Genomic DNA, 26657 nt, shown 5'->3' with positions numbered 1-26657 from the left:
CCAACTGTTTTAGGGTGCGGTCACATGTCACGTTTAACGCATTTGCATTTTGTAAACAAGTGTTAACATCAACTCTCTTCAGCTTTTGCAATGCATTTTGTTAAGGGTGTGGTCACATGTCGCGTTTCAAACAGTGTTGAATACCTAGTAGTCCTCGTCAGGGCATATGTACATGCAATTTAGTTAGGAGCTCACTAGACTTTTGCCAGTACCATTGCAATGCCTATGTATAGAAGTTTACCTACAACATTCGTTGATACTCTATGAGTACACTTCATAGCACAAAGACTATAGGAGTGTTCAACTTGCTTGAACTGCCACAGCATAATACTCGGGCGTTGCACCTATAAAATCATACCTCCATACTGGGCTTGTGCACCGTGCTTTAGGGGGCTTTTTTTTTTTTTTTAGACAATTCATTATCTAGCACGCTGAGGGTCACTGTATGTTGATAACTCTTGACATTATTATAGTACACATGAGTCATGACTATATAGGCCCTCCTGTTGGAGCTTTCAGGATATTTATCCTAGTCACAAAACATTAAAAGTGAATTTATGCTCTGTACTCCTAACCAGAAAACTATGTGTACCAAACAGTCATAAATACACTTCCACATAGGACTTAAAGAGAACCCGTCATGCAAAATAACCCCCCTAAACTAAATATATTTTCATAAACTGCCATTAGAGAGCATTGCCTCTATCCCTTCATTGTCCCTCTACATGGCTGTAAACCTAAGCAATGAGGTCCTAAAGCTGTATGCAAATGACCTGTGAAATGTCCAATGAGTCATTAGCATATTCAAGCTGTCCACTCTATTCATGAGTGGGAGGCACAGCCACACCCCCAGTGCTTGACTGACAGCCTGTATAAAGATGTGAGGCTGTATAATGATGTGCTTCCTGGTGCTGGTGGCCACACCCCCTGCAGCCTGTGTGTGCATGTGTGTGTGTGTGTATAGGAGAGATACAGCAGCTCCAGGAGGCAGCCACGTTACAGCAGAACATGTCAGATTCATGTGTAGCTGATGTCTGTGTCTCTCACCTGTATATTAGGAGGATGCAGCATGTCAGCAGATGCAGCACACACACTAGCCATGCTTTACTATACATTACACACAGACATGAGCAGGGGGAGGAGAGGGGAGGGGTAACAGGGGTGACATCACTGCCTCTGACCATGTGACCAGCCTCATTTACATAATAAAGAATAGATGATTTTACAATGAATAATGTATGAAATAACTAGTTAATTCCAACATTATTCATTGTAAAATCATCTATTCTTTATTATGTAAATGAGGCTGGTCACATGGTCAGAGGCAGTGATGTCACCCCTGTTACCCCTCCCCCTGCTCATGTCTGTGTGTAATGTATAGTAAAGCATGTCTAGTGTGTGTGCTGCATCCTCCTAATATACAGGTGAGAGACACAGACATCAGCTACACATGAATCTGACATGTTCTGCTGTAACATGGCTGCCTCCTGGAGCTGCTGTATCTCTCCTAAACACACACACATGCACACACAGACTGCAGGGGGTGTGGCCTCCAGCACCAGGAAGCACATCATTATACAGCCTCACATCATTATACAGGCTGTCAGTCAAGCACTGGGGGTGTGGCTGTGCCTCCCACTCATGAATAAGGTGGACAGCTTGAATATGCTAATGCTTCATTGGACATTTCACAGGTCATTTGCATACAGCTTTAGGACCTCATTGCTTAGGTTTACAGGCATGTAGAGGGACAATGAAGGGATAGAGGCAATGCTCTCTAATGGCAGTTTATGAAAATATATTTAGAGGGGTTATTTTGCATGACAGGCTCTCTTTAATGACAGTACTTGACATCCTCTTTGAGCACACCTATGGGCCGCCTTTTCTGTGGCACTATATAGATCTACCTTGTATGGGGACAGTGAATATCCCTTTCGGCGTATCATCGTCAGCACAGATAAGGTCTTCTACTGGAGCTCTTAAATTATCCTAAATTGAGGACAAAAATAGGACACAAATATTCTATACCCAGATGATAAATGAGACGCATGGTATATTGTTCACTGTGTTTTTAACCTTTTTCTATCCCCTGAACATTTCATAACACAGCCATTTTTCTATTTCTTTTTTGGTTATGATAAAAGTTATGTTTTATGTTAATTCTCTTTCCAGATATGGGGACATTTTCTGCCAATGGCATTTCTGTAAAAAGCTGTTCTATATATAACCCCGAAGTCAAATTTGGTCCATTTAAAAAAAAAATTCAGCTCCAGATCATGACAAAAATCACTTGCCTTGAACTCCCCTAAGTGGCACTATAGAAGTTGTCCGCCCACTTGGGCATTACTGCTCCTGGTGACCCATCATTGTCACATCTACTGCTTTTGATCAGGCTAATAGGTTGTTCCCAGGCTCCACCAATACGCACTGGACAACACCTTCCGCTTCTCATGCTCAAACCAGCGTTTCAGTTACCTTAAAATTTACAGGATTCTCCTTTAAATTCTAACCAAAGTCTAGTTTCATCTTTTATTGTGTCTAGGTCCCAAGACAGTGGTGTATGACACAGGGAATAGCCCTAAAGAGAATATTTGGAGCAGATCACAGCTGAGAGACCCAGGAAATGGAGTCAAGTGTACGATCAATGCAAGTACAATTTCAATTATTATTATTTTTTTAGATTAAAGGACATCTACCACTAGGATAAAAGACTGTATGCAAATGAGCACAAGGGGCTCCAGGCTCTATTAACACCTATGGAGCCCCTAAGGCTCATTTGCATACAGTCCTTCATCCTGGTGGTAGATGCTTTTTAATGACCATTGTCAAGTAAAAAAAATTACTTAACTCAAAACAGTGTAAAACAACTCTTATCCTGGGCACAAAACCTGCACCACAACTCAAGACACAAAAAATGGATTTATTTCATTGAACTTTTATTCTGCCTTAGAATAAAAACATTTGAGTTTGCAGGGTACTCCAAAAGAATTACAATGTTGTTCTTTGTACAAGTACAAAAAAGAAAAAATATATATATAACCCTGATCCTTTGTCCACACACTTCAGTAATATGCATTGCCCACAATACAGTTTTTGCATGACATCAGCCCATCTTCAGATTTAGTAGTGATAGAATGTAGCACCGCACAAGGACACGCTCAGTAATGCTTATCCGCCATTTACAGACCATCTAGGATGTAGCAACATCAAGATATGTGCAGTATCTTTGCATTAGTTAGATCCTGATTTACATGTTGTCTCATACTCCATTCACAGGCAATGCTATTTCCAGTAAGTAGAGATTTTTACTGCGTTTCCCCTGGTGGTGCACTTTCTATACAGGTCACTAATGTGATACAGTGGTGGACACAATACACCACATACAGTGCATGGTGTTCACAAAAATCCAGTGCAGATTCAACCCCTGACAATATGTAAACTTAATATTTTATTCTGAAATCAGTGTTCATAGCTATAGCACCCGTCTGATGTCTAGCAGTATTTAGCATGAATTTTCACTCCACGTTATGGGAACCTTGCGTTTCCCTGCCAGGCCTGCTGCTGTGTGGGCAGCTATATTTAGCCACTATCTGTTACATACTTACAGGCAACACAAGTGTGGTCACACAACATGGATGATAGAGGACAGTGTCTAGCTCTGGCATGGTGGGAGTTTCAAAACCAAAGTGTTTAATCCGTTAACCATGTATTAGCCACTTTCAACAAACAGTGGTCTTGTGGCTAAATATGGCTGCCTACACTTGCAAAAAAAAAAAAAAAAAAAACCCTAAAAAAAAAAAAAAAACAGGAGCATTGGGCCCCACCATCAAGTGCAACATCATGTTTGTGCATGAGGCTGGTCACAATGAGCCTGTAAACAGTTTATCTACATGTGCACCTTCCTGTAGTTTCCATTAGGATAACAGGGACATAAGTATACTGGATAATGCTGCATATTGTAAAGTTGTCAGGGGATGGGAGATATAACTGCACTCCAATATCCAAAGATGTATCTGACTGACCAGGAGTTGCTATCCAAGAGTGTAATGTATAGAAAGCCTCGGGCAGAGCCTGTGACTGACACTATCCACATTCAGAGCTGGTTTCCTCACTTATGTGCACCAACTATACCGTACTAGCCATACAATGTCAAACTCTAGGCACTGTCCTCTAGTCTGTGAGGGGAAATGTTTTACAAAGCCCCCAAGTTTCTGGAATCTCATTACCAGAAATCAGTCAAGTTGGTAAAAGCAGCATCTCTGATCATGACCAACAAAGATCTTGCTGCTACTAGAGTATAAGACATGATGTAAAAGATGATCCATAACAATGCCTGAAAAAGGCATCCATCTCAAATCACTTGAATGTAACCTCTGGGGGCACAGGACTAATCCAGTACTGTGACTTCTTTCTACTCAGTTCCATTGCAGTGAATGGCGCAGATTGCAGTTCAAGACAGGGTGATAGGCGCATCGCTGCGGAGGGTAAACCAGGGAAATGGCTGAAGATCCTCCACCAATTAGGAGGCGACTGGCTAAGACATCCAAGTGAAATGCCACCCAAACATCCATTATATTCTGGCTGAAAAATTACAAACTGATGTGAACCTTGGCCATCAGAAGAGGCAAATAAATTATGGTGGTGGACAATGCTACTTTATAAAATACTTCAGTTTTTCCTAAACAAGTTTTATTTTAACATTTTTTTGTCACAATTTAAACACAAAAACCTAGTGGAGCAAATGTTCTTTAAAAAAAAAAAAACTCAGACATCTTTGGATCCCTTTTTTCAGTATTCACAGATAACACGGGCACCGGTAGTAATTTAACCCCTAATACAATGGACTGAAACATGACAACTGGTACAGTGTGGGGCTTGAGAGACAGTGGGTGAATGGTTGGCTTGTATCCCCTTCAGATTTAGCCACTGCTACTCAAGCTGCGCAACATTTCTTTTCATAACATTTCCCCTAGAAAATTGCAAAAAACCATCTTCACTAGACTGCAAAAGCTTTCAGCTAAGTTGAGGGTACAGGACTTCAAGTCAGGGAAACCTGCAGCTATAATCCACTCCTGTATAGGGGAAAAAATATTTCTCCCAGTTTCTACTACATATAAAGTGAATTTATTTTTGTCCAGGTGCAAAGCCATGTTTGACACGGCGCCAACTGCAGCTAGTAAATAGCATTGTGGGACCTGTCTACTAGCAATAAAAAAGCCAGGCCAACCTGATGTTCATCTACGACCACTTTCACATGGTCAGTACTTGTTATCCATAACCGGGAGTTGGACCAGAATACTGAAGAAATGCAGATCTTTCCATTATACCTTTTGCCGTGTAGCTTCCACTTCTGTATTTCAAACACCGACTGTGTGGCTTTACTCTACCAACATTAACCTGACAAGATGACCCATTACTATGGAGGCTGGGGCCAATAGTAAGAAAGAGGCTGCGTATAGTTATGTATGCAGTGCACAACAGGACCACAGACCAAGCCACTGGCCTGGCTCCCATTTATGAGGTTTAGAAAATGCATTACGGATCCTGTTCTGGTTATTGTATTCATTCACACCCAAAACACAGAACCAAGCAGCTCACTTCCCATGTCATAGGAGGTACCAACCTGGTATCCATTTTCACCACCAACTGAAAACTGCTCTGAATGTGAATGAAGGAGAAAAATAAATAAAAAAAAGAGGCAGGAAAACTTATTAGAAGAGAGGATTTGGTGTGAGATGCCATTAGCTGATAATATAGCCAAAACCAAGTAAAAAAAAAAACGGAAATGGTTCTGGCTGCTGTACACAGGTCACAAGTGAACTTTTAAGCCAAAGTTTAGCTACTTCTGAGCAATGTATTAAGGTTCAGAGGTAACAAAATTCAACGTTGCAACACTTCAAAATATGCATTTCGTCTCTGCCTTTAGAAAAAAACTATACATCTAATGGAGGCATCTCCTAGAAGAAAAAAAAGACAACATATTGGCCCATAGTGAGATTGTGTACAAGCCATTAGATGTACTGGATACAAAGGTATTTCTTTTTACAGCTATACAAAGCTTGCGGTTTCTTTGGCAGTGGGATAAATGCAATCTCACAACTATATAAAAAAAAGTGTCCTTTGCCTAAGAAACTGTATTAAGATTGTTTTTTGCCCGCATATACCCAACTAAATGTGCTGCTATTAGGAGTCTGGGACCTTGTAAGGTTTGAAGAAGGGGGTGGTGGCAAGTGAAAAGGAGAGGGTGTCACCCTTTCTATACATTAATATAAAAAACAACCCCCTTAGGGCATTAAACCTCACAGAACAAACGGCATTGTCTATTCTTGCAGCACGGAAATAAAAATGAAAAAAAAAATCCCGCTTCCTGCATTCTGTCTATCTGTAGCAAAATGACTTCAATCTTCTGTTTAAAACAGATTTAATGCTTAACAAATGTAAAGATGTCTGCCACCCATTCCATGTCCTTTAGTGCTGTAGGGACCTCTGCAAAGACCGGAGGAAAAAATAAAAAGAAGCAATGATCTTTGGTAGGACCCCACTGCACTACAGAAGCTTCATGAAGCGGTCAGACCCCAGTGCTGGTGTCAAGATATACAGCAAGATAAACGGCATTCTTCACACAAGACTGAAAACAAGTTCTTCAGATTGTGACAAGATTCCCAAACCCCCTCCATCCTCGACTAGGCAGCCACCTTGTTGTCTTTCTGCAAGAGAGGAAAAAAAAACGTTAGGTTGTGGAATCTGTACATAGACATATTATTCCTCTAACAGCAGTAAAGGTTTTAGTCCGGTAAGGAATATCATATAACATTATTACATAAAGAGTAGTAAAATTACAATATAGCAACTAGTACATCTTCTCGGACAGTATGGGCAGCCACAACAAGAGCTTCTTGTATGTTGAAAAGTTCTGCAATTTCCACAGTTTTCAAGATGTCTGGGGACCTCCACATGCATTTTTTTTTTTAACCAAAATGAAATAATGAAAATATTTAAGGAACCCAGACAACCACTTATCTAGTGGGAAAGAAATTTGGCAGCTTAAAGGGGTATCCTAATGAAAAGCACTAATGAGATATCCACAGGATACATCATAAGGCCGCGTCTCATTAATCTTTGCTCCTTAAGACGGGCTAGGTCAGTGGTGGCAAACCTGTGGCATGGGTGCCAGAGGTGGCACTCATAGCCCTCTGGCAGGCACTCAGAACATTGCCCCAGCGCACAGTTTGCCAGAAGGACTGGAGGGATGCTACAATGATAATCCAAATTTTCTTTAAATGCTAACTGCGTGCTGAAGACAAAGACACTGTTGGAAGCAGTTGGCAGAACAGGGAGTAATAAGTGCTTGCTTAAATTGCCATGTTGACACTTTGCAATAAATCAGTGGGATTTAGGTTGCAATTTGGGCTCTAGAAGGTTCACCATCACATTAAAAAAAAAAAAAAAAACATTTATAAACTGTAGTTATGTAATCAAACTCAGAGTAACAAGAAATTCTTGATGGAATTCAATTTCCATGTGCAACAGTCTATGGTACTTTTGCTAATTTTAAGATAGTTGTATCATCTACTGGAACCTCATCACAACTCTCCAAAACAAGAATTTCATGCTGAATTTCTTGTGACTCTTGCGATTTCTTTTAGGACCATTGTCCCCAATCTCTCATTCAATAGCACGTTCCTTAAAAGAGAGCACTTTCATTTATCCCATAAATTCTTTACCCATGTCACAACCACTTGCAGTGTCTAAAAGATCTACTAATACTAATGTATGGCATGGGAGGAGATGTTGCAATGACTGACACTAGATTTTATTTTCAAGGGGGGAGGGGGGGGTTCAGGGAAACTGGGTATGTCAGGGTAAAGGGAGTTGGACAACCAATGTTTATGCTGATTCTTTTCCCCTCCCCAACATTTAAAGGGTTTTTCTCACAAAACAGGTTAGGCGCTATCGAGACACACACACACACACACGATAGGGCTTAGCTTACTGATCGTGGGGAACCTCCACGGATCACGAGACTGGGGTTCTGAATTACCCCTAATAGCTGGTTGCGTATATGCCTGCTGCCCTGTTAATCTCTATGGAGCTGACTGAGAATACCTTACTTTGTGCAATCTGAGGTGCTACAAGGGGTGAGATGGGGCACCATCAGACCCCCATTGTAGTGATCTGTGGGGGTGCCATCACCGATGCCGCCACTGATCAGCAAGTTAGGCCCTATCCTATAGGACCCAACTTGCTTCATGGGAAAACCCCTTTAAGCACAGGGCTTGGATTTTAAATCTTAAACGGATCTTAACCAGATATTAAGATGTACTAACAAATGCCATCAATAGTCAATTGACATTTAAGTTTGGCTTCCGTTATTTCAAAAACTGACTTCTCAAAAGATCTGTTAGACTTTGTTTTTATCTTTTTGTAATGGAAGGTAATAGCAGAGCTCCAAATGCAGGAGCGAACTGGGCCTTACCTGGTTTGTTCCAGCACAAAATTATTGCTATCCGCAGTACATGAAGAAAACCACACCCCTTATTGCATGGAGAAGCTCATTTGCAAAAACATTTTTTTTTAAATGTTTTAAGTGACGGATGACTGGGAAACTGCAAAGCTTTTACAGTGCCCTACACATCTGTGGAGTCCTCCATCAGTGCAGAGCAAGTAGTCACACTTTTTTACTCTCAGAATTATTATCTGGCTAAGGAAGTTGGAATCAGTCCTTAATCTTACCCTGTATTCATAGTCTGAAAACTCTCTTCCACCACGACCTCCTCTGAATCCACCACGGAAACCTCGAGGTGCCCCAAAATTGCCTCCTGACGGAGCGCCTCTTCTTTCACCTCCACGGCCTCTGCCTCCGCGGAAACCCATTCCCATACCCCCTCCTCCAATACCGCCTCGACCTCGATAGCCCCCACGGCCTCTGTTTGAACGCAGAGGAAGTCCAAATGTCTCTGCATTGAGTCTCCTTTCCTCTGCCCATGTGGGTCTTCGATCTCTGAAAGGGTTAAAAATAAAAAAAAACCGTTATATTAGAAGATTTCATTTCGCTTTGAAAAAAAGAATATGATCAACACAAAATATCTTTATGTGGAACAACCACACTATTGTACTGGAAGATCATCATCTAAGAATAAGGCTAGCATAAGTTGTACAACATTTTAAAAGCATTCTTCCCAAAATATAGCACACCTATCTACAGAGGGGATTTATGTTATAAAAGCACAGCCCTATCCATACAAATGCAGCCAGCTGCAATACCACACACAACCTGTAGACTGCTCTGATGCTTTGTCTAAAAGAAAGGAACCATGTTATCCAAATCTTTTAATGTTTATTTATTGGGAGATGGAGTGTGAAAACCTTTAAACCCCTTAAGGACACAGCGTTTATTTGTGATGCAAAATGATGAAAAGTAGCATTGCAGGCATTTGGGCGCCATTTTCCATTATGTGGCATTTTGAGAAACAGCAATATGCAACATATGTGTAATTTTTAAATTTTTTAAACAAATTTACTGCAATACTACAAAGATGGCAGAACCCATGCACCGCTCTCTTTTAAATGCTGCGGTGGCATAGGAAGAGTTAATACATGGGATCAGTGGAATTAGGGGTGGGCGTTTGCTGTAATAAGGAGCAAACCCAACATCTGTATAAAAAGGTCTCACCCGTGAGGCCTCCTCATATAGCCTCAGCGGGAAGGGGTTAGTGCAGCAAATAAGCAGATGGCCAGCACAATAATGGTGTTAAGCATGTTACTCCAAGCCACCAAGGTCACCACAAACTTCATACCTGTTATCGTCACAAGAGATGTTGTCAAAGAAAGATTTGGTTTTGTCATAGTAACAGCTTGCAGCCACTTCTTCCTCATCTGCATTTCCTTCACTGTTCTGAGTGTCCACCCCAGAGTCTGCCTTGTCTTCCCCATTCACTGGTTTCTCTGGTTTGTCATCTGGATCATCAGAACAGAATAATGAAAAAAAAAAAAAAAAAAATATTCAAATTTATGACATGAAGAGCCTGGCCAGAATTCTAACTAGATTAATACTGTAAATCACACAAGATTTGCATTAAGAATTTTATATTACTTGCAGATACATTACAGGGGGTTTCCAAACATGAAAATTAATGGGCTACACACAGGTTAGAAGCTTATAAGATCCTGAAGTAGATGGCTTTATACACTCAGTAGTAGCAAAGCTTGTCCACTTCTCCTTCTGGCAACGCACACTGTAACCAGTGGATAGATGCAGGTCCACCACCTATCTTCATTGAAGGACCCATCCTAGAGTTACAACATTAAGAGATTGTACAGCACCAATAGTCACATACCTTTTATTTTTAACTTGTTATGAAACTCCCTGTCAATTTCTTCTTTGTTAAATTGTGCATTAGCACTTTCAAAGTCAAAGTCTTTTTCAAACTTCATAGGGCCATCTCTTCTTACACTAAACCTTCCACGGCCTCCTCGATGACCCCCACGACCTCTCCTGGGCTGAGGCCCACCAACAGCAGCTGAGTAGGTTTAAAGCACAAAACCATAATTAGTATAATCATGTATTTATCTGCTTCCCTGATGCTACAAAGGATATGACCAGTTATCTGTGGGTGAGAATGAGAGACAGGGAGAATGGATGGGGTAGACAGACACAAATGGCATGTGTTGCCTTCATGCCCCATCTCGCCCTCAGAGAGCATTCAAATTACTTTATAGTGAAATCTTGACTGCAGCCAATGGAAGATGGGTGTATGAAATTGGTCAGGTGGCGTGCATAAATTAGTGAGCGGACGAGCTCAGATGAATCGTCCCTGGGTGCCTCCAGCTCTATTACATAACTTTATAAAGTTGTTTTATCAGCGATTACGGAGCCTGGAAGGTCACTGAAAAGAGCAGAATCATCCCCCTACAGGTAACAAGCATGAGTTACAGCACAATCTTACACCCCCTAAGTGGTGATAGATGTCGTTTAAAACAAAATGGGGGTGAAATTTGGAATTTAGACAATTTTGGCCCAAAAATTAAACATCAACAATGGCTAAAATGATGGAAAGCTTCACAAAGTTTGCTACCCAATTTCTCCTGTGTTTACAGATACCCCATATGTGTTGGTAAACTGTTGCATGGGCACACGTCAGGGCATAGAAACGAAGGAGCTCAGTTCAGAACAGATTTGCATCGCCACATCTTACAGGCTATATCGTCAGCATAAGTAAATCATTAATTCTGGTTTAGGGGTTTTAGATTTTTTTTTCTATTGGGCGTTTAAAAATAATATGTTATCTTTATTTTGTGTGTCAACGTAATTACAGTGATATCCCATGTAGCTTTTTATGGTTGCTATGCAGAATATAGAACTCATTTGGAGAGAAATTCTCTTATTTTTTTTATCATCATAGTATACAAGGCTGGAAAAAGATGCAAGTCCATCAAGTCCAGCCATTAAGAATTAAATAAAATGTTTTTTCCCCATAACCGAAACACAAGGAAAAAGGTAGATGTGCAAGTTGGACAAGAATAAAATAGAATAAATAAAATAGAATAAAAAAAAAAAAAAACCCAGCAAGGCTGGATTTAAATACAAAAACAATACTCCGAGCCCAATTTGTGTGTATCAACTACAAAGAATGTAACCATACTGCTCCAGGTAGGAAGTTTTGATACTTGAAAAGTCCTGCCAGAGTGCAGATTATATGTAGGGGAGCAGAGACGTAGCAAAGGTAAAATGTACAATACATAAGAAATAAGCACTTTTAACCCCTTAAGGACGCAGGGTATTTTCGCTAATTTCTCGCTCTCCATCTTCAAAAATCCATAACTTTTTCATTTTTCCGTGTACAGACCTGTGTGAGGGCTTATTTTGTGCGTAACAAATTTTACTTTCCCATGATGTTATTTATTATTCCATGCCATGTAGTGGGAAGCCACAAACAAATTCCAAATGTGGAAAACTTGAAAAAAACCACACGTGCGTCATGTTCTTGTGGGCTCAGTTTTTACGACTTTCACTCTGCGCTCCAAATAACACCTCTACTTTATTCTTTGGTTCGGTACGATCGCGGTGATACCAAATTTATATAGGTTTTATTGTGTTTTAATACATTTTCAAAAATTAAACGAATGTGTACAAAAAAGAAAAAAAAATTTTTGCCATCTTTGACGCGAATAACTTTTTCATACTTTGGCGCATGTTGCTGTGTGAGGTGTCATTTTTTGCGAAATGAGCCGGCGTTCTCATTGCTACCGTTTTGAGGACTGTGCGACATTTTGATCATTTTTTATTACATTTTTTATGTCATCTAAAAAGGTGTAAAAGTCGCGTTTTGGACATTTGGGCGCCATTTGCCGTTCCGGAGGTCACCTCCGTCAATAACAGTTTTTATATTTTGATAGATCGGGCATTTTGGGATGCGGCGATACCTAACGTGTCTGTGATTTTTACTATTTATTATATTTTATATCAGTTCTAGGGAAAGGGGGGCGATTTGAACTTTTAATATTTTTTTACATTTTTTAAACTTTTTTTTTTCTTTTTTTTCCCACTATTTCTTAGACACTCTAGGGTACATTAACCCTAGATGGTCTGATCGCTCCTGCCATATACTGCAATACTACTGTATCGCAGTATATGGCATTTCTGCTCACTATACATTACAATGAGCCACAGGCTCATTGTAATGGATATGCAGAAGCCATGTATCCTCGGGTCAAACGAAGACCCGAGGCTACCATGGCAACCGATCGCTGCCCCCCGATGACTTTCGGGGGAGCGGCGATCGGAGGTAAGACGGCGGCGCCCATGCGCCGCCAAATTTAAAGTGCCGCCAGCGACAAAGAAAAAGGTTAACACCTGCAAGCACCGACCACGGGTGATAGCGATGGGTCTTTGCTGCAATATGCAGCAAAGCCCATCTCTGTATGAAGAAGGCTCAGCCCGTGAGCCTTCTTCATACAACCTTCACAGCTCCATGCCGGATATATCTGTCACGGAGCGTGAAGGGGTTAAGACTTTAGATATAAGGTTACATTACCAGGTAGGTCAAGGTAACAATCAAACAGATGCAGTGGAGAGACCCCACACATATTGCCTGGTAGACAGGCTTTGTGTTTGGTATATATTACTTGTGATGTGTGGACTCTAGCATCATCTCCAAATGGTCTTAACCTTTTTGTAATATGAACATTTTTCCCATAACCCGTCTTTTTTTGCCCCAGAAAGGCATCCAGGCCTCTCTTGAACATGTACATAGAGTCCGCCATAACAACCTCCTGCGGCAGAGAGTTCCACAGTCTCACTGCTCTTACAGTAAAGAACCTTTGTCTATGTTGATGGTAAAATCGCCTCTCCTCTAGGCGTAGAGGATGCCCCCTTGTCCTGGTCACAGGCCGAGGTATAAAAAGATCTTTGGAGAGATCCTTGTACTGTCCGTTCAGGTATTTGTACATTGTAATGAGGTCTCCCCTCAGTCGTCTTTTTTCTAAACTGAATAATCCCAAATTTTGTAATCTGTCATTGTATTCTAGTTCCCCCATTCCCCTAAAAATCCTGGTTGCTCTCCTCTGCACCCATTCCAGCTCTACTATATCCTTTTTATACACTGGTGCCCAAAACTGTACACAATATTCCATGTGTGGTCTGACCAGGGATTTGTATAAGGGCAAAACTATGTCTTTATCATGAGAATCTATTCCGCTCTTGATACATCCCATAATTGTATTTGCTTTAGCAGCAGCCGCCTGGCTCTGGTCACTAAAATTAAGTTTACCATCCACATGTTGTACTTCATTTTAGTGGTAAATTTTGGCTGATAAATTTGGCATTTATTTACAAAAAGAAAAAAAATGATGAATTTTTTGAAAAATTTGCCATTTTCGGAATTCAAAATCATGGCGTTTTCAGGCAGATAGATTTACCACCCAAATAAGTTGGTGAATAACATTTCCCATATGTCTACATTTTCATAATTTTTGATATGTCTGGATAATATATTTTGATGTCACGCGGCTTACAAATCGAATAGCGATTTTCAGAATTGACTATTTTGGGGATAAATACAGTTTTGAATGAAATTTTACATATTTACCATCAAATCTGCACTCCTCAAACTATCAGAAACAGCTTTTACGAAGATTGTTAACCCCTTGAGACCTTCATAGTAATTGAATCAAAATGGAGGTGAAATTTAGAATGGTCAAATTGTGTCAGTTATACGTTCATTAAGCCCTAAAATTTACACATTTCCAAAAGAAAAAGAGAAAACCCACCATACAGTTTGTTCTATAATTTCTCATTTCCGATCATCATTCTGGAGTACACTTGTTTTTTTTGATCAATTTTTATAGCATTTTTTTGTGGGACTGAATAGGTAAAAATCATAATTTTTGGAGGGTTTATAACAGTTTTTTACGGCGTTCATCATGTGGGTTCAATAATGATTTACTTTTATTCTGCGGGTTGTTACGGACACAGTGATACTATATATGTGGGGTTTGTGTTATGACTAGACTTTTTTTTACTTATATGTCTCTTTATATGTTTTGGGTGTTTTTGATTACTTTATTTTTTATTGAAGAACTTGTTTTTTTTACTTTTTCCACCATGGGATATAAACAAGCAATCATCTGATTGCTTGTTCATGATAATACTCTGCAATACTAATGTATTGCAGGGTATTAGCAGTGTCAGCCTGTGCACATGCATAGGCTGGCACTCTGCCAGTAAGATGACGTCACAGACGTCAGTTTACCGGCAGTGCCTGCAGGGAACACTGGGGACCAGATTGGACCCCAGTGATGTGATAGCAACGATCAGCGCCCCCCGAAAACGGTTCGAGGGGGGGGTAACGATTGTTACACAGGGGTGCCGGCTATATATTACAGCCGGCACCCCGTGTTTCCCGATGCCGGTTCGGCTCAGATCTTGAGCTGAACGGGCATCGGCACAGCATCCAATATAGCGGGCGCCGAGTGCTAAGTCACCGTGCTCAGCGTCCACAGGTTAATGATGACCCTCTGTTTTCTATCACTAAGCCAATTACTTACCCAAATACACAGATTTTCCCCTAGTCCCAGCAGTCTATGTACCGACCGAATCAGATTAGTCTGACAGGACCAATCTCCCATTAACCCATGCTGGCGCTGGGTTATAAGGTACAGTGAGATACTCCAGGATAGCATATCTAACAAACCCCTCAAATATTTTCCCCTCAACAGAAGTTAGACTCACAGGTCTGTAGTTTAAAGGATCGCTTTTTTGGTCCTATTTTGTATATTGTAACCACATTTGCTTATCGGCCAGGCCTGTGGAACATAACTAGTCCCCAAAGAATCTTCAGTTATTCAAAATAACGGTACACAGTTCATACAGAACCCGGGGGGCATGCCATCTGGCCCCGGTGATTTATCTATCTTAGTGGTTGCGAGGCGGCGCCGTAACTCTTCCTGGGTTAAACTGTTGACACTCCAAAGAGAATTTACATCATTCCTCATTGTTTCTTCCACCAGGGGATTTTCCTGGGTCAAGACAGTCGAGAAGGCGACATTCAGTAGATTGGCCCTTATCGCCTTCCACCATGGCCCCCATGTTATTCCTCATGTTCCAAGAGGCATAAAAAATGAATTTTTGGGGTTACAGAGCTGTTTTAGGGCTTGTTTTTTGCAGTACAATCTGTATTCTTTATTGGTTTGTCGGAGCAAATGTTATTTTTTGATCACTTTTAATCCCAGTTTTATTAGGTTGGGTGTGAAAATATACATTTTTGGGTGTTTTTAGTTTACTTTTTTCTTTACGGCATTCACAATACGCATTAGGTAAATTTTATTTAATGGGTGGTTAATGACAGTATTACCCAATATGTAGCGTTTGTGAAGATTTTAACTTTTTTTTTTTAATATGAAATTTGATTTCTATAAAGAATGTGGCATTAGGGGGAATCTTTATTTTTATCTATTTGAACAAAAAAAAGAAACAAACTTACTTAAGTTTTACTTTGTCACTTTGACAGTGTAATATACAGGCGGTCCCCAGGTTACATACGAGGTTCTGTAGGTTTGTTCTCAAGTTGAATTTGTATGTAATTCGGAACTGTATATATTTTAGAATTGTAATTCTTGACACTTATTCTCAGACAATTGGATTTTAAAAATGTTGGATTGTTATAAGGATTATGATTAACAATAAAACTTCATGGCAGACACCTTTAATACCCGTTATAGCCGTTGATTGTAGCCTAGGGCTAAAGTACAGTAAGTTACCAATTACCAGAGGTCCATTTGTAACTAGGGGTCGTCTGTAAGAGGGGTGTTCATAAGAAGGGGACCACCTGTACTGCAATACTAATGTATTGCGGAATATTACCTCAGTCAGTCTATGCATTCTGCATAGGAGCACTGCAAGATTGTGCCGATCATCAGGGCTAGTACCCAAAAATGCCTACAGACAACACATTCACCATAACTCTGGTGTCTATAGGGTTAAATTGCCAGGACAGCAAGTAGCTATAGTGCACAATGACTGTAAAGACATATGTACGACCAACAGACAATCCAAACCAACTATACTTTCTCACCTCCTTGTCTCTTATTGGGGTCTTGTTTGTCATTCCTGAAAAAGTCTGTATCAGGCCTCGATCTGTGCGCATCAACTGCAAAACAACAAGAACATGAAGAAGACTACAAAATAAAAAGACAAGCCCACAATAAATAAGGAGGCTTCACACCTTTTCTTTGCTCTGGACTTTCTAATGTCTTTTGGCTTGTAGATGGCAACGATCTGGAAGGTACGGGACTTCTTCTCCCCACTGGCACTGGTGCCTGAGCAGGGGCAGTCTGGACGCCTTGTTCAAGTGTTGGGCTCTTCCGTAAGGTGTCTAGCAAAGGACTTGTTCTCCCTACACAAAAGTGAAGTTGTTAGCCAAGGTTTATCATTTTACAAATAGACAAAACTTAGCACAGTGAAAAAACTTTGCTGCCATTGGTAAGCCAAGATACTATTGTGTTACTACACCAGAATAAAGCAAACATCTTACAATGTGAAAAAAGGGTTTGTGGCTTTACTGCAAAAAGTTAGTGCACCAAAAGTTAAGCGGGGAACTAGATCAATTAAGATGGTGAAAAGTACAATTCCACAGTCTTAAACTACACTACACTTATCTTCAAGTTATCACTGTCTGATGCTTGGTCTAATGTGCAACACTTTGAAGAATCCCATGCACTGTGCCCAATAACCAATACCTTGGGATAACTGGGTCTTCAAAGTTCTCGATTCTTGACTGAATGAAGAACCCACAGCACTGGCTGTGGGTAGAGGAGCGCCGGTCGTACTATCAGCACCAAATGAGGTCATCGAGTTTCCTGCTTTAAGACAAGGCAATGCACAAGTGTTGATTTCTGCTGTACTGTCAGAGCCAATTCTGTAGTCATATTGTAAGTACATGAAATGATTTCAGCGTAAAAATACGTTCATACATGTCAACTCCAAATGCATGTAGCAAAACGAACCCTAAAATGCAAGATTTAAAGGGGTTTTCCCCCCATGAACAAAAATTAGGCCCTATCCACGAGGGGTCCCACGTACCGCAGGTTCCACGTAAGGGCTCCGATGGGGGATCCCTCGTTGCTCCGTCATACGAATGGGGCAGACGGCCACGCATGACCGTTCCGGCCAATTAATCTCTATGGAGCTGACGGAAATTGACAAGCGCCGCGCTCACTGGTCTCCGTCAGCTCCATAGTGATTAATGGACCAGAACGGTCATGAGCGTGCGTCTGCTCCATTAGCATGACGGAGTGACGAGGGATCCCCCATCGTGATCTGTGACTGATAAGAAAGTTGGGCCTAACTTTTGTTCATTGAGAAACCCATTTAATCATTAGTAATTATGAGTAAGAATACATAAGAGAAAACACACTGGGGGAGATGGATGATTTGTCGGTCCTTACACCAGTGCAGAGTACCACTAGACAGTTCTCCGCTGCTCCAGATCAATCATTGTGTTTGATACTGGATGATTAATCTGGTGCAGTACAAGACTGGGGAGTCCTACTTTGCCCCTCCTATTACTTGGCCTAGTTTGCTGCACCACAATCAATATTGAATTTTCTGGTAAACAGGCCATTTTCTGCAGGGCTACGCCACCTTTTAAACAGAGGACACGCCCCTTTTTCAGGTACGGCAGAAAATTGTTTAAAATATGGTATAAAGCTCACAATAAATGTGTGCACAGCATTCTGGCATAGACGGATTAATACATCTCCCCCATGATGTCACTTTCCAAGCTCATGCATATTTTTCTACACGCTTGCAAGAGGTTTCAAACTGAAATGCGAAATTATGTGAACTTGGGCTGAAAGTGGACTAACTCCATGGACAGCCACAATCAAGTAGGCGGCTTGTATGTGAACACGTTCTCAACTATGCTGTGCAAAGTAACCATGAACAGACCAGTCAGACTCCTGTGTTCCAACAACAGCCCTTAAACTAAAGTTGGTGCAATGTAAATGCAACGTGTGAACATGACCTTAGCAGCCATGTAGCCTTAAATAGATCAAGGTTTAAACATTACGTGGACTTCAGGCTTAGCATACGGGCAATGTAAATGAATTGTAGATGTGATGTGCCTATCACCTGCAGAATTTGAAAAATAGGCCAACTCAAATGAGAAATCACCAAAAGAAAAAACAGAATAAGGCGTTTTTGTCAATTCTAGAAAGAAAAGGTTTTACCAACGCTTACCAACAGATCCAAACTGCTGGGGGACGAGAGGGCTTGAGCTGAACTGGTTATATGCTGGCATCCTGCTGAACGGAGCATAGGAGCTCACAGTCTGGAATGATGATGCTGCTGTGGATCCTAGAGAAGACTAAAGGTTCAAAAAAAAAAAAAATTTAAATAAAATAAAGATAAAGATCTTAAGATTTTATATTTCTTTCTTTCTGCCAATGATGCCTCAGTACACCATCTCTTGGGCATCTGGAAACAGTACAATCTCTGCCTGCCAAAAGGACAAGTAATTTTCCTTTACTCCATGTCCTCTCACAAAAACATTCACTGCGTTTAACCCCGTAATGGAATTTAGCGCGCAAAAATATTCAAAAATATATATATAAAAAAAAAAAAAAAAAAAAAAAAAAAAAGAGTGCTCAGAAGGTCGTCCAGCCCTAAAAATGGTAGCATTGAAAACTTCATCAAAAGTCGCAAAAAAAAAGACACCACCCACAGCTCCTACACCAAAGTTTGAAAAAGTTATTAGGACCAGAAGACCGCAAAATTTAAAGCCCACAAGAAAATGGCGCAAATGCCTTTTTTCATCAATTTCACTGCATTTGGAATTGTTTTCCCGCTTCCCAGTACAAAGCATGAAATATTAAATACTATCACTATGAAGTGCAATTTGTTATGCAGAAAACAAGCCATAATACAGCTCTTTACATGTAAAAAAAAAAGTTAGATTTTTGATTGTGGGGAGTGAAAAATGGAAATAAAAAAAACAAGGGCGAGGTCCTAAAAGGGTTTAATCCCAGACATCTCCTTTAATAATATAAGTAATATTAGAATGACCTTCTACTGCATTTTCATATTGCAGTAACATTGCATTTACATAAACACACGGTAAATGCAGCATAGGGCCAGCTGCACAGGTATATGTTTGGTAAGTGCAATAGACAGGAGTCCTAATATAATGTTGTACAGCTGTTCCAATGCAGTTCTACTGAAACAGTTCTTTGATGGGGCTAAGCCCCCTCTGCCATCTTTTAACTGAAATTCAAACGCTGTGTGTGAACAGACTAAGGGTGATGCCCTTGGTCTGTTTTAAGCAGTCCGTTAAACGCATGCCTTAACACATACGTTTTTAACAGGTTTTACCAATTATCTTAACTAAAACTGGTCAAAAACGCATACGTTTTTCAAAAACACATGTTTTTGGACAGACTGCTTAAATACTGACCAAAAACGGGTTCAAAACGGCATGTGTGGCATCACCCTAATGAACATGAACACCAACATGAAATGGGGACATCATTCAGTGTCATACGGATGCAGATAAACAGGTGTAGAACATAAAGGGAGAGAAAGTATAATTGAAACATGCGCCTCCTCTTTTCACTTAACTCATAGCAAGGAAAAATAGAAGCAATATTTCCACTGACAGACATACAAATGGGGGAAGGAAGCACATACCTGTACTATTGCAGGGTCTTGAGGCAGCGAGCACTGAGGTTTTGGGGGTTCACACACAGTAAGGTCCTTGATATCACTCCCCCTAAATATAATGTACTCAAACACTTCATCTCGGGGAGGAATAGGCCGGTCTGTAGGTCGATCCTCTGTTCCAAAGGAGCGAACTGCCAGAAAGTAAAACAACACAACAAAAGACACAAGTAATGGAGGGGAGTTACTAAGAAAAACTGGGTGTTACTGTGCCGCAAAAAGACAGTCCCACATGCTGTGCAAATCAGACTAAAGATACACCAGATATAAAAATACATATATGTACATGTAGACAGGATCAGGAACCCTGCCCCTATGACTACTTCCAGCTTTACAGCAGGCACATAGCTCTGTAAGTTGAGGGCAGGGTGTTGCATACACATCCCTGTCGCTGAAAATTGGGGAATCATTCGTCCCTCCACTTCCCAACCCACTCATAAGTAAAACTAGCATTGTAAGACTAGTAAAACTAGCAACTATGTTTTTCTATCATTCTCTGTTTGAGAAATTTGGTTTTAAAATGTATGCATATGAGCTTCTCTGTGCATCAAGGCAATGGTAGCCGGTGCAGCAAATGTCTTATTACACTCCCCGGCACCGACCACCAAAACACCTCTGCACAATGATCAACTATTTGAAGCTGTAAACTAGCAATATACAATATAGCAATATATTTTAGGGATTATTCACAGAACAACAACTGGAACTAGTACTGTCCTCTAGGACCTCCAAAACCCAGCACATTGAAAGCTGTAGCACTCCAGGGAGGAGATCCCGCTCCTCCCTGATCAGCAGGAGTCCTACAGGTTGTACACACACTGATCAAACAATACCCAAAGAAACATCACCGCTCTGATGCCACACAGTCATCTACCGGTACATGTAGCTTGTTGTGATCTCAGGGGGCAGGAGCTGTGCCAATGGCCAGGTTCAGATACAGCTCAGATTTCAGTCACTTAACCCCTTAGATGCTACATAGTAATACTAAATTATGCAGAAAATGCCAATATCAAATGTATAAGGCGTAAAGTCACATCACATTAAGAACACACTCAAACCTTTAGACAACTTAGGGATCACAGCGGTCAGAAGACGGCAGACTTTACGTCACATTCAGATATAATCTACAGGTGGGGAACATTGGACATTTTCAGATCTTATGCATTAGTTACATTGCATAATGTCCTGGGTAACTAGAGTAATGATAAAGGTTTTTAGCATTTTCTATATTTTTATGGTTGTGCAGAAATAAATATTCCTTTAGTAAGAGTTTCTCTTTTTGATACACTGTATATAACAGATATAGAACTACAGTATACAGCTATACTTTATATACACCACAGATATTTGACTAGTGTATATACCATAGATATAGGATTGAAGTACATGGCTGCACTATATATCATAGTTATAGGATCAGAGTATATAATACACTATAATAGTGTTATGGCAGTACGTCTGTTCCACGTACACACAGTTGCACTACACATCCTGTACATAGCAGTACTGTGTATACACTGTAAATAGATAGGAGTATATAGGGGTACTGTGTAGGGTTGCACGTTGCATTGAAATTTCAACACTTTTTTGGTTCCAATAAAAGCAAACCAATTCAATATCAGGATTTCGAGATGTTTGATACACCATGTGATCACTGCTCCACCAATTAGATGAAAAACATGCGCAATGCGGGAGCGTGGGCAAAAAGTGCAGAGTGAAACAAGCAGGGAGATCTGTGCCGTCACTTCCTGTAATCTAACAGCGTGACCTAGCGGTGGAGCTCAAGAGCTGATGCCATGCTGAGCTACTGTCAGCACATTAGCACCCCAGTATAATACCTGAGATTGGAGTGAGCTCCGGTCACAAGTGTTTAAGGGGACATGCTAAAGTCACGCCGGGGCACATACTGCCCCAGAAAGTGCCACAACGGTGGCCTCTGTTCTAAGCCCAATGCCAAGTTTCTGACTCTGAAGAATCTTTTCTGGCAGTGAAGCACACTGAGAAGGAAGGGATTAACCTTCCTATGAGAATACTTCCCGAGCAGTCCATAATCACAGCCTGTAAGATCCTGTCACACAGACAAGATCTTAAAGTCTGTGTGTCAGCCAATGCATTGCCTGACAGTGATAATAACCTCCATTACTGATGATTGTTTGGTCATTTCACAGTGGGAAATAAAGACCCCCCAAGGAAAAAAGTTTAATAAAAATAAATCAATGAAAGAATAAAAATTCCCCAATGCACACATTACATATAAAAGTTACATATAATGGGATGTGGGGGAATCAAACAAACCCTACATTTATATCTCCATATCCATAATGTCCTGTACAATAAACTGCATCATTATTGAACTTGCACAAGGAACACCATAAAAAAAAATGCAATAAAATGTGATCAAAAAATGTATATACTCCAGAATGGTGCTAATGTAAATTTCCATCAGAAAATGCCAATGCAAAACTATACATTATTTTCACAAGTTTTATTCTGAAAGATTTAAACATTTAAAAAAAAAAAATGGTATATGGTATCGCTTTAATCGTGCTGACCCATAGAATGAAGGCTATACATGGTGAACACCAAAAGAGAAAGTCAAAAAATCTTTTGCAGAATTGATTTTTTTCTTACCTGCCCCCGAAAAAAATAGTTAATAAATTTTGATCAATAGGGCATAGCCACTCCAAAATAGTATCACTTCTAATAAGGAAAAAGTGGCTTCTGCATGTCCCTCCTTCCCTTCTGCACCTGCAGTGTGTCCATACAACAAGTACCAGAAACGTGGGACCTCCGCACAATACAGATTTTTTTTCTTTTCGTAAAAGAAAAGGTATCGGATTGGTATCGAGATATTTTTCCTGATATATCGCACTCAAAATTCTGGTATTGGTGCAACCCTAGTACGGTGTATACAGTGTAGATCTATGGAAAATAAATATATATGTCTGTACTGTGTATACACAGTAGATGTGTTTATATAAGTATACAGCTGTACTGTGTATTTACTGTAGATATATTATATACAGGGCATGTAGTACACACATATCAGTATATAGCTGTACTATGTATATAGTATATAGCTGCACTGTTTATATAGTGTAGCTATGTGTGTACTACATACCCTGAATATAGTATGAAGCAGTATACAGCTGTACTGTGTATATACTGTAGATATATATTATATACAGGGCATGTAGTACACACATCAGTATATAGTTGTACTATGTATATACTGTAGAAATATGTACCCTGTATGTAGTATATAGCTGTACTGTTTATATACTGTAGCTATGTATGTACTACATACCCTGAATATAGTATAAAGCAGTATACAGCTGTACTGAGTATATACGCGTGTACTACATGCCCTGTGTATAGTATATAGCAGTATACAGCTGTACTGTGTATATACTGTAGCTATATTTGTACTACATACCCTGAATATAGTATATAGCAGTATACAGCTGTACTGTGTATATACTGTAGATATATGTGTATCCTACATGCCCTGAATATAGTATATAGCAGTATACAGCTGTACTGTGTATATACTGTAGCTATGTGTATCCTACATGCCCTGTATATAGTATATAGCAGTATACAGCTGTACTGTGTATATACGTGTGTACTACATGCCCTGTATATAGTATATAGCAGTATACAGCTGTACTGTGTATATACTGTAGATATATGTGTATCCTACATGCCCTGAATATAGTATATAGCAGTATACAGCTGTACTGTGTATATACTGTAGATATATGTGTATCCTACATGCCCTGTATATAGTATATAGCAGTATACAGCTGTACTGGGTATATATGTGTGTACTACATGCCCTGTATATAGTATATAGCAGTATACAGCTGTACTGTGTATATACTGTAGATATATGTGTATCCTACATGCCCTGAATATAGTATATAGCAGTATACAGCTGTACTGTGTATATACTGTAGCTATATGTGTATCCTACATGCCCTGTATATAGTATATAGCAGTATACAGCTGTACTGGGTATATACGTGTGTACTACATGCCCTGTATATAGTATATAGCAGTATACAGCTGTACTGTGTATATACTTTAGATATACATTATATACAGGGCATGTAGTACACACATAGCAGTATATAGTTGTACTATGTATCTACTGTAGATATATGTACCCAGTATATAGTATATAGCTGTACTGTGCATATACTGTCACTATATGTGTACTACATACCCTGAATATAGTATATAGCCGTATACAGCTGTACTGTGTATATACTGTAGATATATATTATATACAGGGAATGTAGTACACACATATCAGTATATAGTTGTACTACGTATATACTGTAGATATATGTACCCTGTATGTAGTATATAGCTGTACTGTGTATATACTGTAGCTATGTGTGTACTACATACCCTGAATATAGTATATAGAAGTATACAGCTGTACTGAGTATATACGTGCGTACTACATGCCCTGTATATAGTATATAGCAGTATACAACTGTACTGTGTATATACTGTAGCTCTATGTGTACTACATACCCTGAATATAGTATATAGCAGTATACAGCTGTACTGTGTATATACTGTAGATATATGCATATACAACATGCCCTGTATATAGTATCTAGCAGTATACAGCTGTATTGAGTATATACAAATGTACTACATGCCATGTATATAGTATATAGCAGTATACAGTTGTACTGTAGATATACATTATATACAGGGAATGTAGTACACACATATCAGTATATAGTTGTACTATGTATATACTGTAGATATATGTACCCTGTATATAGTATATAGCTATACTGTAGCTATATGTGTACTACATACCCTGATAGTATATAGCAGTATACAACTGTACTGTGTATATACTGTAGATATATATTATATACAGGGCATGTAGTACACACATATATCAGTATATAGTTGTACTATGTATATACTGTAGATATATGTACCCTGTATATAGTATATAGCTGTACTGTGTATATACTGTAGCTGTATGTGTGCACTACATACCCTGAATATAATATATAGAAGTATACAGCTGTACTGAGTAAATAGGTGTGTACCACATGCCCTGTATATAGCAGTATACAACTGTACTGTGTATATACTGTAGCTCTATGTATGTACTACATACCCTGAATATAGTATAGAGCAGTATACAGCTGTATTGAGTATATACAAATGTACTACATGCCATGTATATAGTATATAGCAGTATACAGTTGTACTGTAGATATACATTATATACAGGGCATGTAGTACACACATCAGTATATAGTTGTACTATGTATATACTGTAGATATATGTACCCTGTATATAGCTATACTGTAGCTTTATGTGTACTACATACCCTGAATATAGTATACAGCAGTATACAACTGTACTGTGTATATACTGTAGATATATATTATATACAGGGCATGTAGTACACACATATATCAGTATATAGTTGTACTATGTATATACTGTAGATATATGTACCCTGTATATAGTATATAGCTGTACTGTGTATATACTGTAGCTGTATGTGTGCACTACATACCCTGAATATAATATATAGAAGTATACAGCTGTACTGAGTAAATAGGTGTGTACCACATGCCCTGTATATAGCAGTATACAACTGTACTGTGTATATACTGCAGCTCTATGTATGTACTACATACCCTGAATATAGTATAGAGCAGTATACAGCTGTACTGAGTATATAGGTGTGTACTATATGCCCTGTATATAGCAGTATACAACTGTACTGTGTATATACTGTAGCTCTATGTATGTACTACATACCCTGAATATAGTATATAGCAGTATACAGCTGTACTGTGTATATACTGTAGATATACGTGTGTACTACATGCCCTGTATATAGCAGTATGCAGCTGTACTGTGTAAATACATGTGTATACTACATGCCCTGTATATAGCTGTACTCTGTATATACTGTAGATATACGTGTGTACTACATGCCCTGTATATAGTATATAGCAGTATAAAGATGTATTCCTGCAGCCAGTGCCCCTCACACTTGAGTACATATGTTGATGTTATATCCAGGGGTCGCAGTGTCGTGGCCTCCTCTCCCGCCCGCCTCCCCTCACACAGCACAGGCCGCGGCCGGGCCCCCTCTCGGTACCTTTGGCCAGGGCCACAGTGGAGTTTTCCGTGTCGATGGTGTACAAGATGCCTTCATATCGGATCTCCGCCTTAGAGATGAGGCTGATCTTACTGCCGATGTACGGCGTCCCGCCGCTCATGGTGACTCCCCAGCCGGATGGATACGGATTGCTGGCGCCTGGGATACGAGCTTCTTCCGCGTAGACTTTCCTGCGTTCTCCGGATAAGGGCCTAAACTAACATGGCCGCCGCCGCCTTCATGTTCCTGCGCGAAGGACACTGGGAACTGCCGCGCTGACTTCTCGC

At 39.9% G+C, this 26657-nt stretch overlaps 1 protein-coding gene across 2 annotated transcripts; it reads right to left on the bottom strand.

The window, feature by feature from the left end:
• Positions 1-2919: 2919 nt before the first annotated feature.
• LSM14A (LSM14A mRNA processing body assembly factor) lies at positions 2920-26657 on the bottom strand. 2 transcript variants are annotated; one of them, XM_072117255.1, is made up of 10 exons: positions 26371-26657; positions 20183-20346; positions 18737-18863; positions 17236-17355; positions 16722-16892; positions 16572-16646; positions 10338-10520; positions 9798-9957; positions 8734-9001; positions 2920-6707 (listed from the first exon to the last, which is right to left on the bottom strand). In XM_072117255.1, the coding sequence occupies exons 1-10, from the start codon at positions 26489-26491 to the stop codon at positions 6684-6686; spliced, it is 1413 nt and encodes a 470-aa protein (XP_071973356.1). In that variant the 5' UTR covers positions 26492-26657; the 3' UTR covers positions 2920-6683. The 2 variants fall into 2 exon arrangements, with proteins under 2 accessions (XP_071973356.1, XP_071973355.1); XM_072117254.1 differs by having other exon boundaries at positions 17236-17358; positions 26371-26656.

Source organism: Engystomops pustulosus, chromosome 7 (assembly GCF_040894005.1).
Source record: "Engystomops pustulosus chromosome 7, aEngPut4.maternal, whole genome shotgun sequence".
NCBI classification, from domain to species: Eukaryota; Metazoa; Chordata; class Amphibia; order Anura; family Leptodactylidae; genus Engystomops; species Engystomops pustulosus.
Note: the sequence above shows the minus strand (reverse complement) of the source record. Positions and strands in the feature narration are given on the sequence as shown.